The sequence below is a fragment of the Erythrolamprus reginae genome, chromosome 10 (assembly GCF_031021105.1).
Source record: "Erythrolamprus reginae isolate rEryReg1 chromosome 10, rEryReg1.hap1, whole genome shotgun sequence".
NCBI lineage: Eukaryota > Metazoa > Chordata > Lepidosauria > Squamata > Dipsadidae > Erythrolamprus > Erythrolamprus reginae.
Genome location: NC_091959.1, coordinates 11,594,996 through 11,613,461, shown reverse-complemented (window position 1 = coordinate 11,613,461; position 18,466 = coordinate 11,594,996). Strand labels below are relative to the sequence as shown.

Below are 18,466 nucleotides of genomic sequence, written 5' to 3'. Positions count from 1 at the left end.
ATGCCTGGCAACATAGCTAGGTCTTAAGGTTCTTGCAGAAAGCGAGGAGGGTGGGGGCAGTTCGAATCTCTGGAGGGAGCTGATTCCAAAGGGCCGGGGCCACCACAGAGAAGGCTCTTCCCCTAGGCCCTGCCAGATGGCATTGTCTAGTCGACAGGACCTGGAGAAGGCCAACTCTGTGGGAAATATGGTTTTTAGAAATATGTTTTTTAGTCGTGGAGACTGGCTAAAATAATAGTTCTCAACTTGGGGTCAAGACTCCTTTGGGGGTTGAACGACCATGGGAAAGGACAAATTTCCCCTGGTGTTAGAAAATAAAGCTTCTATCCCGGCACCTTGGAACATATTTTTACAGTCCGACCATTCAGGCGTTGACATGAAAAAGAGAGCAAAAGAGAGAGAGATTTGAGAAATGCTAACAGTGCTCACAGTCACTCATGCCGTCATCACCTCGAGGCTCGACTACTGTAACGCTCTCTACATGGGGCTACCTTTGAAGAGTGTTCGGAAACTCCAGATCGTGCAGAATGAAGCTGCGAGAGCTATCATGGGCTTTCCTAAATATGCCCATGTTACTCCAACACTCCGCAGTCTGCACTGGTTGCCGATCAATTTCCGGTCACAATTCAAAGTGTTGGTCTTGACCTATAAAGCCCTTCATGGCATCGGACCAGAATATCTCCGGGACCGCCTTCTGCTGCACGAATCCCAGCGACCATTTAGGTCCCACAGAGTTGGCCTTCTCCGGGTCCCGTCGACTAAACAATGTCGTTTGGCGGGACCCAGGGGAAGAGCCTTCTCTGTGGCGGCCCCGACCCTATGGAACCAACTCCCCCTGGATATCAGAGTTGCCCCCACCCTCCTTGCCTTTCGTAAGCTCCTTAAAACCCACCTCTGTCATCAGGCATGGGGGAATTGAAATATTCCCTTCCCCCTAGGCTTATAAAATGTATGTATGGTATGACTGTATGTATGACTGATCTCTTAAATTGGGGTTGTTAGATTTTTTTAATATTAGATTTGTTTACGTTGTCTTTTTACTGTTGTTAGCCGCCCCGAGTCTACGGGGAGGGGCGGCATACAAATCTAATAAATACAAATACAAATATGATTCTCAAGGCTGCAAATATTCGAGGCAGATATGAACTCACGCCAATCTCTTTTAAATCCTTTTCCTGCAGTAGCTGCAGAGGGTCAATAAAATTCTGCTTGATGGTGATATCCAGGGAGTCTTTCACCTCTGCCATCTGCTTCATACTTTCTCCCACATCGATCAGCCCAGCACCTTGTAAAGAAGAAACAACACTCCTGTGTATCTCATGGGGAGGAATTGAGGGTTTTTTATATATCTAAAAGAAAAAATGATTCAGCAACCTCCTAACTGAAATTTAAAAGGCTTGTTTTCAGATGGTTTTTTTTTTTGAAACGTGTAAAAGCTTCTGCCTTTCTTATTTTCCAGACCATTTCTCTGGCCACATATAGAAGAGGCAATTCACAACTAAAGAGGAGATGAAGGGGAGAGAGAGAGAGAGAGAGAGAGAGAGACAGACAGAAAGACAGAGGGTGAGAAAGAGAGACCGACAGGCAGATGGGAAAGAGACACAGAGACAGAGTGGGTAAGAGAGAGAGAAAGAAACAGTGAGAGTCAGAGAAACAGAGACCGAAAGAAAGACAGAGAGAGAAACAGAGAGATACAGAAAGAGAAAAAGAGAGGCAGAAAGAGAGAGAGACAGAGAGACACAGAGAGAGGCAGAAAGAAAGAGACAGAAAGAAAGAGAAAGGCAGAAAGAGAGAGAAAGAGAGAGAGACAGAAAGAAAGAGAGCGGCAGAAAGAGAGAGAGAGGCAGAGAGACACAGAGAGAAATAGAGAGGCAGAAAGAAAGAGAGAGAAAGAGAGAGAGGCAGAAAGAAAGAGAGAGGCAGAAAGAAAGAAAGAAAGAAAGAGAAAGAGAGAGACACAAAGAGAGAGAGGCAGAAAGAGAGAGACAGAGAAAGACACACAGAGAAAGAGACAGAAAGAAAGAGAAAGGCAGAAAGAAAAAGAGAGAGAGAGACAGAAAGAAAGAGAAAGGCAGAAAGAGAGACAGAAAGAAAGAGAAAGAGAGAGACAGAAAGAGAGGCAGAAAGAGAGAGACAGAGAAAGACACAGAGAGAAAGAGAGAGACAGAAAGAAAGAAAGAAAGAAAGAAAGAAAGAGAAAGTCAGAAATAAAGAGAGAGAGAGAAAGAGAGAGAGAGACAGAAAGAAAGAGAAAGGCAGAAAGAAAGAGAAAGAGAGAGAAACAAAAAGAAAGAGAGAGGCAGAAAGAGAGAGACAGAGAGAGGCAGAAAGAAAGAGAGAAAGAAAGAGAGAGAGACAGAAAGAAAGAGGCAGAAAGAGAGACACACACAGAGAGAGAAACAGAAAGAGAGAGAAAGACAGAGATAGAGACAGGAAAGAAACATAGAGACAGAGACAGAGAGTTGGGGGCGAAGTTTATCATTCTTAAGCAAAGCCCTGCACAGTTTGGTGCTTTTACAGGAGTGGAAGATTACATCTCCCATCATCCCCATTTCAGCACAGCCACAGCACATCTCAGGTAACACACCTGAGTATTATTTACAGTCCTTGAACATGGTACATCCATTTTAAGGACCAGCATACAAAGATAGAGGCAATAGGATAGGATAGGATAGGATAGGATAGAATTCTTTATTCGCCAAGTGTGATTGGACACACAAGGAATTTGTCTTTGGTGCAGATGCTCTCAGTGTACATAAAAAGAAAAGATACATTTGTCGAGAATCATGAGATACAACACTTAAGGATGGTCATAGGGATGTAGTGTGCATGTACTGCGTCACATTCCTGCCTCCACACTCTTTGCATCTTGTTCTCGCCGTCATGTCTTCTGCTCAGGGCAGGGATGCTCCCAAGTTCCTTAAAAACCCAGACGTGTTGCAAGGAGCTACATAAACAATGCTGCGTGGCTGCAGAAGCTCACCAAAGGTGGAGTCCTCTCTGAGTTCCCGCCCGTAACGCAGCATACAGTCCCCGAGTAACCCTTCGGTCTGTGGGTATCCTGTGGCCTTCACTTGCCCTCGGATCTTGGAGACGGTGTTCAGCATGCCTAGCTTAGCTCTGTAGGCTTTTAAAAGAGAGAGGTCAAGATTGGGAAGCTTAAGACGGTGATGGCGAACTTTTTTGTCCTCTGATACCAAAAGCATGCACGCGTGTGGAACAGCAGGCAGGCCCATGTCCACACCCTTATTACAATACGTTCTCCACCCCTCTGCGCATGTGTGCAACCCCCCCCTCCTTCCCCTGTGCCCCTTGTTCTTACCTGGGTTAGGCTGGAGATATTCCGTAGCTTTGGATAAAAGCTCTGCCACTGCCTTGCTAGTGACGTCAATTTTCTGTAAAAGGACAACGAAATAATAATAATAATAATAATAATAATAATAATAACAACAACAACAACAACAACAACAACAACAACAACACTCCTGTAAAAGCACAAAACTGTGCAGGGCTTTGCTTAAGAATGATAAACTTCTCTCTCTCTCCCCCACCTCTCTGTCTCTGTCTCTATGTCTCTTTCCTGTCTCTATCTCTGTCTTTCTCTCTCTCTCTGTTTCTCTCTCTGTGTGTCTCTCTCTTTCTGGCTCTCTTTCTGTCTCTTTCTGTCTCTCTTTCTTTCTCTTTCTTTCTGCCTTTCTCTTTCTCTCTGTGTCTCTCTGTCTCTCTCTTTATGCCTTTCTTTCTTTCTTTCTGTCTCTCTCTTTCTCTGTGTGTCTCTGCCTCTCTCTCTTTCTGCCTCTTTCTTTCTTTCTGTCTCTCTCTCTTTCTCTCTCTTTCTTTCTGCCTCTCTCTTTCTCTCTCTTTCTTTCTGCCTCTCTCTTTCTCTGTGTGTCTCTGTCTCTCTCTTTCTGCCTCTCTTTCTTTCTGTCTCTCTTTCTCTTTCTTTCTGCCTCTCTCTTTTTCTGTGTCTCTCTCTTTCTGCCTCTCTCTTTCTTTCTGTTTCTCTCTTTCTCAAATCTAATTAATGATGATAATAATAATAATAATAATAATTATTATTATTTAGATTTGTATGCCGCCCCTCTACGAAGACTCTTTATATCTTTAGAGGGGGGCTCATGCAAATTGTTTTCAATTTAAGCCACCTTTTATTCAACGGCTCCAATTTTGGTTCCATAGACGTTGACCTAACTATGGGCCTCTTTTAGAAAAAGGATGGAAAAGCCTCTCGCGTTATAATTAGAAACGGCTACCTTGCAATTAGCAGCCGGCATTACAGGCTTGTTTTACCTTTTCCATCTCTTGAAAGTCTTCATCAAGTTTTGTCCCTTCTGCCCCGCTGATCTTCTCGCTGAAAAGCTGCAGGAGGAAAAGAACAATGATAAACTATGGTATAAAGCACCAGACCAAAAGTCTATGGCTATTCCCAGTACTCCAGGTCATGGTTGTCCCAAAGGGGCTTTTTACAAGAAAAACATCTTCAAAGAAAAACCCAGTTGCCCCTTGAAAAAGTACCTTCGGGATAACCTAATCAAACTTATATACAGTGATACCTTGTCTTACAAACTTATTTGGTTCCAGGACGAGGTTCTTAAGGTGAAAAGTTTGTAAGACGAAACAATGTTTCCCATAGGAATCAATGGAAAAGCGATTAATGCGTGCAAGCTCAAAATTCACCCCTTTTGCCAGCAAAAGCGCCCGTTTTTGCGCGGCTGGGATTCCCCTGAGGCTCCCCTCCATGGGAAACCCTACCTCCAGACTTCTGTGATTTTGCGATGCTGCGGGGGAATCCCAGCAGGGGAATCCCAGCATCGCAAAAACGAGCGTTTCGCTGGCAACGGAAGTCCGGAGGTCGGGTTTCCCAGTGAAGGGAGTATCAGTGAAATCGCAGCATTGCAAAAACACCAAAGTCCTCGAAACCCCACCTCCAGATCTCTGTGTTTTTGTGATGTTGTGATTACACTGAGGCTCCCCTCGCTGGGAAACCCCACCTCCGGACTTCCGTTGCCAGCGAAGCGCCCATTTTTGCACTGCTGGGATTCCTCTGCAGCATCACAAAAACACGGAAGTCTGGAGGTGGGCTTTCCCATGGAGTGGAGTGCAAAAACGGGTGCTTCGCTGGCAACGGAAGTCCGGAGGCGGGGCATCCCAGCGGTGGTGGTGGGTTTGTAAGGTGAAAATAGTTTGTAAGAAGAAGCAAAAAAATCTTAAACCCCGGGTTTGTATCTCGAAAAGTTTGTATGACGAGGCGTTTGTAAGATGAGGTATCACTGTACCTGCTACGCAGGGCTTTACAGCCCTGTCTAAGTGATTTACAGAGTCAGCCTCTTGGGTCCTCATTATAGAAACATAGAAACATAGAAGACTGACGGCAGAAAAAGACCTCATGATCCATCTAGTCTGCCCTTATACTATTTTCTGCATTTTATCTTAGGATGGATATATGTTTATCCCAGGCATGTTTAAATTCGGTGGCTGTGGGTTTACCAACCACGTCTGCTGGAAGTTTGTTCCAAGCATCTACTACTCTTTCAGTAAAATAATATTTTCTCCAATTCTATAGAAGCATTTGTGACGGCTATCTGCAATTTGGTAAACAGAATTCTTAGGACTGTGTTTCCTCAATGCCATCTCTCACTCAGAGGTTTATGGGGACTATTAATCTTGTTATGTTAAGTCAGGTCAACAATTACAAGCCCCAGGGAGCAGTTTACTTCAAAGTTACCAGGTAACTGTCTTCTGTAAGCACATTCTCAAGGATACAATAATAGCCTGGTTTTAAAATGACATAATACTTGTTGATGACAACCAGAAAGCTAACCTGGAGCTTTTGGCCTTTGGAGACGTTTACTGACATGCCCTTTGTCCAAATTAATGGACCAGGCCAGTCATTTGGTCGGCATTCCATTCTGTTCTCTATCTAATTATTGCGGAAGTATTCTCTAATTTTCGGAAATAGCCAGTTAGGGGGTTGTGGTTCAGAAAACCGGAAGACCACAGAGCAGGCACGAACTCCACTAAATGACTTTTGAGCCAGCCACTTTTTCTTAGCCCTAGAAAGGAGGCAGGAATGGCAAACCGCTTACAAAATCTTGCCCAAAAGCTACAGGAAGCAGTGTGGATTCAAATTATCCCAGCGGCCAGTTAGGCCTCACAGAGTCGGCCTTCTCCGGGTCCCATCAGCCAGACGATGTCGACAGGCGGGGCCTAGGGGAAGAGCCTTCTCTGTGGTGGCCCCGGCTCTCTGGAACGAACTCCCTCCGGAGATATGTATCGCCCCTTCCCTCCGTGGTATTGGCAACTCAATATTAATTCCAGGTTTGAGGGATGGGTGTTGAAGAATGAATAACTGCATGACTGCATGAATGAATTAATAAATTAATTAATTAATAAACTCCTTAAAACCCACCTTTGCCGTCAGGCATGGGGGAACTGAAACACCTCCCCCGGGCATGTACAATTTATGCATGGTATGTTTGTGTGTGTGCTTGTTAGTAAATGGGGTTCTTTTTAAACTTTTAAAAATATTTTAAATTTATTTGGATTTGTTACGATTTGTTATACAGTATTTTGCTGTGAGCCGCCCCGAGTCCGCGGAGAGGGGCGGCATACAAATCTAAATAATAAATAAATTAATTAATAAATTAATGTATTTAATGAATTAATGAATGAATTAATGTATATAATGATTAATGAATTAATGAATGAATTAATGCATTTAATGAATTAAATGAATGAATTGAATGAATTAATTAATTCATTCATGAATTAATTAATTAATTTGCTGCCCATTCCGGAGGGACTAATAAAACAATACCATTAATCTGGCACATCTGGAGTTCAGTCCCACTGGTGCAGGTGTTATGTTCAGAATAGTTGGGTCGATGTAGGTAAACTCATGGTTTAAAAAGGCTCCCTGACTGCTCCCATTAATATAGCTCACACAGCACTCAGATCGTGCTGGAGCAGGGTTAGTAAGAAGCAAAATTTAACCACGAGGACAGTAGGACGCAACATTTTTGATAAGACGGAGTTGACAAAGGGCCCTTTGTGTCAGCAGGGACTCGAGCACGATCCTCTGGCTTGTTTCCCACCAGGCAGTGACATCGCTCCCCCACTGCAGTGTGTATCTATCACAAACCTTGTCTGCCCATTTCTAGTTTTAAAAAAAAATCCATTGTCACGTTTAGCCTAAGACCTACCTTCCCAGTCTAAAAAAATCTGATTACAGTTGGGGGGAAAAAAACCAATCCCCATATGGAAACTCCCATCTACAAGGGGTAAAAAAGGTTGAATCTGCTAACACGGCGCATTCAATGCACATCAGTTCTACCATGATGCAGTGGTGAAATCCTTTTTTTTCCCCTACCAGTAACAGGGGAAGGATACTGCAAAATCCCCATTCCCTCCCCACTCCTGGGGGAAAGGTTGGTTAGTTGGTTGGTCGGTTATCCATCCCTCCATCCATCCCTCCATCCATCCATCCATCCCTCCATCCCTCCCTCCATCCATCACTCCCTCCATCCATCCCTCCTTCCCTCCCTCCCTCCCTCCATCCATCCATCCCTCCATTCATCACTCCATCCATCCATCCCTCCATCCATCCATCCATCCCTCCATCCATCCCTCCATCCATCCCTCCATCCATCCATCCCTCCATCCATCCATCCATCCCTCCATCCATCCATCCCTCCATCCCTCCATCCATCCATCCCGCCATCCATCCCTCCATCCATCCATCCTTCCATCCATCCCTCCCTCCCTCCCTCCATCCATCCCTCCATCCATCCATCCATCCCTCCATTCATCACTCCCTTGGGCGTCCTCCTCGATCCACAGCTCACATTAGAGAAACACCTTTCAGCTGTGGCGAGGGGGGGGGGGGCGTTTGCCCAGGTTCACCTGGTGCACCAGTTGCGGCCCTATTTGGACCGGGAGTCATTGCTCACAGTCACTCATGCCCTCATCACCTCGAGGCTCGACTACTGTAATGCTCTCTACATGGGGCTACCTTTGAAAAGTGTTCGGAAACTTCAGATCGTGCAGAATGCAGCTGCGAGAGCAATTATGGGCTTCTCTAAGTATGCCCATATCACTCCAACACTCCGCAGTCTGCATTGGTTGCCGATCAGTTTCCGGTCACAATTCAAAGTGTTGGTTATGACCTATAAAGCCCTTCATGGCACCAGACCAGAATATCTCCGGGACCGCCTTCTGCCGCACGAATCCCAGCGACCGGTTCGGTCCCACAGAGTCGGCCTTCTTCGGGTCCCGTCAACTAAACAATGTCATCTGGCGGGACTCAGGGGAAGAGTCTTCTCTGTGGCGGCTCCGACCCTCTGGAACCAGCTCCTGCCTGAGATTAGGATTGCCCCCACCCTCCTTGCCTTTCGCAAACTCCTTAAAACCCACCTCTGCCGTCAGGCATGGGGGAACTGAAACATCTCCCCCTTGCCCATGTTGTTTTGGTGTTAGATTGATTGTGTGCGTGTTTTAATATTTTGGGGTTGTTTTTATGAATTTTTAGCTTAAAATTGCAATTGGATTGGTGGGTATTGGATTTGTTATTATGTATTGTTTTTATCTTGTTGTGAGCCGCCCCAAGTTTTCGGAGGGGGCGGCATATAAATCCAATAAATCTAATCTAATCTCCCTCCCTCCCTCCATCCATCCATCCAACCTGTCCCTCCCTCCATCCATCCCTCCTTCCATCCATCCCTCCAGCCATCCCTCCATTCATCCCTCCCTCCCTCCATCCCTCCATCCATCCCATCCATTTATTTGATTTCTATGTTGCCCTTCTTCTGAGACTAATGGCAGCTTACAACATGTTAGAAATCTAAATAAGAAAAAAAAATATTTTTTAAAATAATGAAGATTTTATTAAATATATACACATCAAAACAAGGCATTACATAATACATCATTTTGTTACATAGTTATTTAAATTTACTATTGATATAAGATGTCTTAAAAGATACAAAACAACAAAAACACCAACGTAAACAAAACATATAACATTTCTCCCCTTCCTCGAACTGTTGCCTAAACAGTTCTTTTTCTTATACATTTCTACAGCCTATAAGAAAATACTTTTTATGTAAAGATTGGGCTGGTAGGAAGTCTCCTTTCCCCTCGGGGTGCAAAACTCACCTCCCATGACAAAGCTGCTTGTGCCTTTAAGATGCTCTCCCTGCCAATCCAATGACACCGTGGCACACAATAATGTTTCAAAAGTGTAGGCTCAATACAAAGACATAAAAAGATCATTTTCACCAGCGTCGACCAGTCCAGGGACTCGGTGTTCCACATAAATTGTATTTTGCTGCTCCTTAATTTAATTTCAAGACTCAACTCTCTTGCAGGGACAAAATGTTCCAGATTGTTTTGCACAAAACCCAAGTGAAACAGGTGATATATATACTATAAAGGGGCCACTACACAATCAAGCCTAGAGAAGCCAGGAAATACGACTTTAGTAACCGAGTAGTTGATGCATGGAGCTCACTACCAGACTCTGTAGTATCATCACCTAACCCCCAAAACCTTAGACCAGTGTTTCCCAACCTTGACAACTTGAAGATATCTGGACTTCAACTGGCTGGGAATTCTAGGAGTTGAAGTCCAGATATTTTCAAGTTGCCAAGGTTGGGAAACACTGCCTTAGACCAGTGTCTCCCAACCTTTTTTGAGCCGCGGCACATTATTCACATTTACAAAATCCTGGGGAATATTGAGCAGGCGGGGGGGGGGGGGGGAGGAAGCGGCTAAAAAAAGTTTGGACAAAAAATATATATCTCTTCCTCCCTTTCGCTCTATTTCTCTCTCTCTCCCCCTTTCTCTCCCTTCCTTCCTCTTTCTTTCCCTCTCTCTCTCCATCCCTCTTAGTTTCTCCCTTCCTCTTTTTTGCTCTTTCTCTCTCCCTCCTTCTATATCTTTCCCTCACCCTCCTTCCCTCTTTCTCTCTCTCTTGCTTTCTCTCTCGCTCTCTCTTGCTGTCTTTCTCTCTCTCTTTCTCGTACACCACACCGCAGCAGCAGCATTGGGCAGTAGCTGTGGGGCGGCGGCAGGGGGGGTCAGCTGTGAGGCGGAGGCACCGATGGCAGCGGCTGGACGTGTTGCTAGACACCGTACATGCTGGTGTTGCGCTGGGCATGGGCGTGGGGCTGGAGCCTCCATCCCGGCCCAGCCAGCAGACAAGTGCCAGCCACGCAATGCCAGCATGTACGGCGCACAGCAACACGTCCAGCCGCCGTCGGTGCCTCTGTCCTGGAGTTCTGGCTCGCAGACGACCACCCTGCCGCCGCCCCATGGCTACTGCCCGGTGCTGCTGCTGCCACCGCCCTCCCTCTGCCACCGCCCTCCCTCCGGGCCCCAAAGCTCACCTGCTGCTGCCGCCAGGGAAGCTCCAGCCGGGCAGGGCGCTGTAGCTGCCGGAAAACTTGGAAGGCGCAAAGAAGGAAGCTCAGCTTCCGGTCTCACAACTTTTTGCTTTTCGCACTCTCAGCAAAAAGTTGCGAGACCAGAAGCTGAGCTTCCTTCTTCGCGGCACACCTGACCATGTCTCGCGGCACATGGGAAACACTGCCTTAGCCTATCCACTGTTGACCTCATCCTCAACCTCACTGTTGACAAAACAAACCAACAAATAAAAGATTGGAGGGTGGGCTTCTTTTGGGTGGGCAAACACTGGGGTAGTTCAGCAGGGAGGTTACGTAGGGAGACCCATTCGGACCTGGGAAGGGCGAGTACTGCCTAATTCGGTTGTGTATTCTTTCCTTTCCAAATCAGCTCCCAGGAAGCGGTGGTACAACAGCTGCTGACGTTTGTGCACAGGTTGCTTGGAGCTGGTCCAGAAAGGAAAAATAATAGCCGAATTATGGCAGCATGTTAAATATTACTACTATTAATCACCATCTTCTAGCAACAAATTAGCTTGCACATATTTTACCCAAACCCAGGCCTTTTATTCCTGCAATGTGTCAGAGGCTACATGCTATCTACACGCACCACTAATCTATGATTCAGCAGTGTAACAAATCCAGGGCAACCCACAGAGAACATTTTATACCCTTCGGATGCATTCTAGAGTTATTGTCTATGGCTACGCTTGCGTTGTGGTTAGTCAAACTTTGCGAAGAATGTCTCTTTTGTTCATGCAATCAAAAAGGAAGCCTCAGAGCTCCCTTATTCAGATGAACAATTTACTGGTGGAATAAGCAATAACTTTTCTTTTTTAAAAAATCGGAGCCAGCAAATTAAAATATATATAAATATATTATCAAAACATCTGGGACAGTCAAAGAGGAAAAAGAAAATGCAGCTGCGAGAGCAATCATGGGCTTTTCCAAATATGCCCATGTTACACCAACACTCCGCAGTCTGCATTGGTTGCCGATCAGTTTCCGGTCACAATTCAAAGTGTTGGGTATGAGCTATACAGCCCTTCCTGGCACCGGACCAGATTATCTCCGGGACCGCCTTCTGCTGCACGAATCCCAGCGACCATTAGGTCCCACAGAGTGGGTCTTCTCCGGGTCCCGTCAACTAAACAATGCCGCTTGGCGGGACCCAGGGGAAGAGCCTTCTCTGTGGCGGCCCCGGCCCTCTGGAACCAACTCCCCCCAGAGATTAGAATTGCCCCCACCCTCCTTGCCTTTCGCAAGCTACTTAAAACCCACCTCTGCCGCCAGGCATGGGGGAACTGAGATACCCTTTCCCCCTAGGTCTTTACAATTTTATGCATGGTATATCTGTATGTATGTTTGGTTTTTTATTATAATGGGTTTTTAATTGTTTTTAGTATTGGATTATTATTATTATATGCTGTCTTATTATTGCTGTTAGCCGCCCCGAGTCTCCGGAGAGGGGCAGCATACAAATCCAATCAATCAATCAATCAATCAATCAATCAATAAAAGGGCAGCCCGGATTTCATTTGAAAGGTTGAATGGGCAGTTTTCGCTACAGCTTCCAACATCATTGGTAAAATAAGTTGGATTAACTTGGAGTTATATTGTGTTGTTTAAATGTTCCCTTTATTTTTTTTGAGCAGTGTACTTAGAAGACATTTCAAAGTCAAACCTGAAAAAAAGGCAATGGGGAAGGAAAAAAATTACCTTCTCTACTCTTGCCAAGAAGATAATATGGGCACAGCCATAATGTTTAGAGGTCTCTGGGTACCAGATTGCAAAATCCTCAGGTTAAAAGTTTATCCTCTAATTGCTGGCTGGACCCCTACCTCCCCCTTGTCACTAAAGGGTACCTGCCTGCTTTCTGTTGGTTGGCAAGACAGAAAAACTCAAGAATAAAAGGGCACAAAAGCTTCCTATAAATAGATCATTCTAGAAAAGCTAATGAGTCCATCTTGAAAGAATTCCAACAAATCGTGCCTCTGTTGGAGAACTCTTTTATGTGATTAAAAGCTGAGCGATCCTTCTGTTCTTCTCTGTAGCGTTTCCTGGTCCACTCTGGAGGACAGTGTTTGATTCCTTGCACAAGATAGGTGGAGGAAAATATTGTATTTTAAGAGGCTTTTATTTCGTTTTTATTCCTTGTTAGGAAGGAAGGAAGGAAGGAAGGAGAAAAGGAAGTAAGGAAGGAGAAGGGAAGGAAGGAAGGAGAAGGGAAGGAAGAAGGAAGGAAGGAGAAGGGAAGGAAGGAAGAGAAGGAAGGAAGGAAGGAGAAAAGGAAGGAAGGAAGGAGAAAAGGAAGGAAGGAAGGAGAAAAGGAAGGAAGGAAGGAAGGAGAAGGGAAGGAAGGAAGGAAGGAGAAGGGAAGGAAGGGAAAGAAGGAAGGAGAAAAGGAAGGAAGGAGAAGGGAAGGAAGGAAGGGAAGGAGAAAAGGAAGGAAGGAAGGAGAAGAGAAGGAAGGAAGGAGGAAGGAAGGAAGGAGAAAAGGAAGGAAGGAGAAGGGAAGGAAGGAAAGAAGGAAGAAAGGAAGGAAGGAGGGAAGGAAGGAAGGAAGGAAGGAGAAGGGAAGGAAGGAAGGAGAAGGGAAGGAAGGGAAAGAAGGAAGGAAGGAAGGAAGGAGAAGGGAAGGAAGGAAGGAAGGGAAGGAAGGAGAAAAGGAAGGAAGAAAAGAGAAGGGAAGGAAGGAAGGAGGAAGGAAGGAAGAAGGAAGGAAGGAAGGAAGGAGAAGGGAAGTGAAGGAAGGAAGGAGAAAAGGAAGGAAGGAGAAGGGAAGGAAGGAAAGAAGGAAGAAAGGAAGGAGGGAAGGAAGAAAGGAAAGAAAGAAAAATGGCCATAAGTCACTTTGGGGGGGTCCGTTGTAACTTCGAACAGTCACTAAATGAACTGCTGTCAATCAAGGACTACCTGCATTAGAGCTAGCCAAAGTTTTAGATTCAATTTTGAAGAGAGGTTTTTGGAACATGGGGAATGTAAGCCTAACACATCTGCTTCCAAGGTCCCGTGATTCGGGAAAGAAGTGGCTGTTTCAATGAGTGGCAGATATTTCATTTATTGATGGATTGATTAACGTGATACGCTGTCCATCTCACTGCCACAGGGAGATGCCACTCTCGTTCTCCATCATATCCCAAGCACCAAATTTGAAGCCCCTGAAAGATCTAGAAATGATTAAGGCTAATGTCTGTAATCAGAACGTATCCAATTATTTTTTTTCCCCCAAGGAACATTTACGATGAACAAATAGTTACTGTAATAACCGAGTTGGGGGAAAAACTCAGAAAAGCAATGAAAAGACTCAGAAAAGCAATGCAAGAAAGACAAGGAAGCATATTGTCTCTATGTCCACGTAATGTATACAAATGCAAGACTTGAATGCCAGATTAGACAATAGGGCAGTTGGAATGAAAATTGGAAGTTGAACCCCTAACAATTTGAGATACGCAGATGATGGCATTTTGTCGTCTGGAAATAAAGATGACTTAGAAAAGTCCAGGATGAAAGAACATAAGAACCTAAGAAGAGCCATGCTGAATCAGGCCAAAGCCCATTGAGTCCAGCATTCTGTGTCACACAGTGGCCCACCCATTGTCCATGGGGATCTTGAGCAGAAAGAGAAGGCAAGACCCTCCCTTTCCCTTGACCCCCAAGAAATGGTACCTAAGGGAACCCTGCCTGCCTCAACCAACATAGAGGCGGCACTTGGACATCCGTTTCTTTTCTCTATCACACAATACTAGGACAAGGGGCATTCCCTAAAGCTCATAGGGAAGAAAGTGAGGACAAATCAAGGGAAATATTTCTTCACCCAGAGGGTTGTTGGTTTATGGAATTCCCTTCCAGAAGAGGTCATGACAGCTGTCAGCCTGCATAGCTTCAAGGCAGGATTAGACAGATTCATGGATGCCAAGTGTATCGGTGGTTATTGAAATGGATGTCCAAGTGCCGCCTCTATGTTGGTTGAGGCAGGCAGGGTTCCCTTGAGTATCATTTGTTGGGGGTCAAGGGAAAGGGAGGGTCTTGCCTTCTCTTTCTACTCAAGATCTCCAAAGACAATTGGTGGGCCACTGTGTGACACAGAATGCTGGACTCAATGGACTTTGGACTGATCCAACATGGCTCTTCTTATGTTCTTATGTTAACTATGTTATGTTATGTTATTATTATTATTTATTAGATTTATATGCCGCCCCTCTCCATAGACTCGTTATGTTATGTTATGTTATGTTATTCATTCATTCATTCATTCATTCATTCATTCATTCATTCATTCATTCATTCATTCATTCATTGGATTTGTATGCCGCCCCTCTCCAGAGACTCGGCTAACAGCAACAATAAAGCAGTGTACAATAGTAATCTGATGCTAGAAACAATTAAAAACCCATTAATATAAAAAACCAAACATACACACATACATACCATGCATAGAATTGTAAAGGCCTAGAGGGAAGAAGGTCTCAATTCCCCCATGCCTGACGGCAGAGGTGGGTTTTAAGCAGCTTACGAAAGGCAAGGAGGGTGGGGGCAATTCTAATCTTTGGGGGGAGTTGGTTCCAGAGGGCCGGGGCCGCCACAGAGAAGGCTCTTCCCCTGGGTCCCGCCAAGCGACATTCTTATGTTCTTATGTTAACTATGTTATGTTATGTTATATTATGTTATGTTGTGTTATGTTAAGCTAACTGTCATTCTGCTGCCACTCGTCACTCAGCCAGAGAACTCCATCACCGTCAAAGCAACCAGGATGAGCACTTCAAGCTAGAGAAGGGAAGTGAATTCCCAGAGAGACTTGCTGGAAAAATAAACACACTGGAGAGGAATTGGCTGCTCTCCCCAGGCAACAGGACCACCCCAAAGGCTCCTTGGGAATTCCTTTGGCCTCTAAGCCAGTGTTTTTCAACCAGTGTGCTGTGGCACACTAGTGTGCCGCGAGACATGGTCAGGTGTGCCACGAAGCTCAGCAAGAGAGAGAAAGAGAGAGAAAGAAAGCAACAGAGAGAGAGAGAGAAAGCAACAGAGAGAAAAAGAGAGAAAGAAAGCAAGAGAGAAAGAGAGAGAAAGCAAGAGAGAGAGAAAGAGAGGCAGGGAAGGAGGGAGAGATAGAAAGAGAGCAAAAGAGAGAGGAAGAAAGAGGGATGGACAGAGAGGGAAAGGAAGGAAGAGAGAGGAAGAGGGAGAGAAATAGAGCGAAAGGGAGGAAGAGAGAGAGATAATTTTTTTGTCCAAACTTTTTTTAGCCCCCCCACTCCCCCCCCTCAATGTGCCCCATGATTTTGTATATGTAAAAAATGTGCCACAGCTCAAAAAAGGTTGAAAATCACTGCTCTATGCATCCCTTCACAAGAATATCCAGCTACCTTGCACAATGGGCAGAGAAATCTCTTTGCAGCACTGAGCAAGTAAGGCTACAAACTCAACTTAGTTATGGAGAGAATTCCCGGAGAATGGAAAAACGTTATCCCAGGGGTCCCTCCCAAGAGGAATGGATAGCATAAGTTGATACATGAAGGTAGACTTAAATTTGTTTATTTGTTAGATGTATACTGCTCAAAAAAAAAGGGAACACTCAAAGAACACATCCTAGATCTGAATGAAATAAAATATTCTCATTGAATACTTTGTTCTGTACAAAGTTGAATTTGCACAACAGCTGGTGGAATTGATGGTCAATCAGTGTTTCTTCCTAAGTGGACAGTTTGAGTTCACAGAAGTTTGATTGACTTGGAGTTATATGGTGTTGTTTAAGCGTTCCCTTTAATTTTTTTGAGCAGTGTATTTGCCATCCTTCTCTAAATAATCCACTCAATAGGAAAAGTTGGCAGGGAAAATCCAGTGCATTATCAACCTTTGTTCGGATAAGTCTACAGTCTCCCCCTCTTCGTGCCCCCTCCTCCATGGATTGCTTTCACACAACCAGCTAAGCCACTGCTAGTATAATCATGGTTTGTAGAGCAAAAACCTGCTGGAGATACATCCCATGTGGCGGATGGGTTTACACTGCCTGCATGGTAAACTCTAGGTTTAAACACGCTGTGTGCAAACCCAGTTATAGGAAGTCTGTGCCCTCATTCTCAGGACTGCCATGCGAATTGGAGTGTTTAACCCCATTAGATTTAATAAAAGGGAATATTTGTAGCTCACAATTGACATAAGGGGTCTCTCTGAGCTTGCCTTGCAGTGCTAGTACCACCTAGTTTTCTTGCAGTGATGATCTTATCTAGTTTGGGTAAATGTCTTTGGAGATTTTCAGTTATCCAGATCATAGTTGCCCCAGAGGTGTTTTTTTCAGGTGGCAACTGGGTGTCCTTATTTTTCTTTGAAGACCTTTCGCTTCTCTTATACATAAATGTACATAATATTGGTTGTTTCCCTGTTGCTTATTTGACCCCTATGAGAATCATTAAGTGTTGCACCCCATGATTCTTGAAAAATGTATACTGTATTTTTCTTTTATGTAGGCTGAGAACATAGGCACCAAGACAAATTCCTTGTGTGTCCAATCACACTTGGCCAATCAAGAATTATATTCTGTTCTGTTCTGACCTATCCTATCCTATTTATCTTCTATTCTATTCATATTCTATTCATCTTCTATTCTATTCAATTCATATTCTATTCATCTTCTATTCTATTCATCTTCTATAATATTCATATTTTATGTATTCTATGAATATTCTATTATATTCATCCTCTATTCTATTCTATTCTGTCCTATTCTATTCCTCTTCCTACTCTACTCTATTATTTCTATTTCTATTATTATTATTCCTATTCCATTCATCCTTCATTCATATTCTATTCTATCCTGTCCTATTCTATTCCTCTTCCTACTCTACTCTATTATTCCTATTTCTATTATTATTATTCCTATTCCTATTCTATTCATCCTCTATGCTATTCATCTTCTATTCCAGTGTTTCCCAACCTTGGCAATTTAAGGATATTTGGACTTCAACTCCCAGAATTCCCCAGCCAGCGAATGCTGACTGGGGAATTCTGGGAGTTGAAGTCCAGATATCTTCAAGTTGCCCAGGTTGGGAAACACTGTTCTATTCTATAAAAGCCAGAAAGCCCGGGGGTTGCAGCTTCTTTGGGGACTAAAGCTTGGGATAAATGAAAACGCCTGCAAGAAAACAAGCAAGTTCGGAAAGCAAAAAGGATCACACACACACACACACACCAATTAGCTCTCCTCCGCGCCCGCTCTTACCTGACTAGCTTTATGGAACTGCTTCTTCAAGCCGGCCACCGACATGGTCCCACCGCGGGACGCAGCAACAGCCCAGGCGGCGCAAGTCCCGAGTCTCCGGGCAGGGCCGCCAACGGAGCCGGCGAAAACGGAATCCCCTCGGTCGGCGTCGCTCGGCAGCACTCGAGCGGCGCCAGCTGGCTGCAAAACCTCACCTTCCGAACCCCGCTCCGAACCTGGTCATCCCATTGGCCCGCCGCGGCCGTTTATGTAAATATCAAGGAGAGCATCTCACCTTCCTATTGGCCCATCGGCCCAAGCGAGGCAAAACAACAACAAAAATGGAAGCGCTACGGGAACGCCCACGTTCTGTTGTCGCTTGGAGACCGCGCGCGCGGGGGGGGGGGGCGGAGGAAGCGAGGAGTTTGCCGGTCGGAAAGGAGAGTCGGGGGACTCGTGAAACGTGTGAATGGATGTACGGCTTACCTTCGCGTGCAAAACCCTCCCGGGAATGTGCGCTGGTAGCAAGCAGTAAAATAGAACAGAATAGAATTCTTTATTGGCCAAGTGTGATTGCACACACAAGGAATTTGTCTTTGGTGCAGATGCTCTCAGTGTACATAAAAGAACATAAAGACATTTGTCAAGAATCATGAGGTACAACACTTAATGATTGTCATAAGGGGTCAAGTAAGCAACGAGGAAACAATCAATATTAATAAAAATCTTAAGGATACAAGCAACAAGTTACAGTCCTAAGTGGGAAGAAATGGGTGATAGGAATGGTGAGAAAAAACTAATAGTAATAGTAATGCAGACTTAGTTTGACAGTGTTGAGGGAACTATTGTTTAGCAGAGTGATGGCGTT

General features: G+C 44.8%; 1 protein-coding gene across 1 annotated transcript in view; it reads right to left on the bottom strand.

Moving 5' to 3' along the window:
• The window catches only part of SH3GL3 (SH3 domain containing GRB2 like 3, endophilin A3), a 28,923-nt gene extending 11,025 nt beyond the window's left edge, over positions 1-17,898 (bottom strand). Inside the window, exons 1-5 of the mRNA XM_070762375.1 lie at positions 17,620-17,898; positions 4,291-4,359; positions 3,323-3,395; positions 2,984-3,127; positions 1,152-1,285 (exon numbers count right to left, since the gene is read on the bottom strand). Of these exons, the coding sequence (XP_070618476.1) occupies positions 1,152-1,285; positions 2,984-3,127; positions 3,323-3,395; positions 4,291-4,359; positions 17,620-17,664 (465 nt within the window). The 5' untranslated portion in view covers positions 17,665-17,898. The remainder of the gene's footprint in view (positions 1-1,151; positions 1,286-2,983; positions 3,128-3,322; positions 3,396-4,290; positions 4,360-17,619) is intronic.
• Positions 17,899-18,466: the final 568 nt, after the last annotated feature.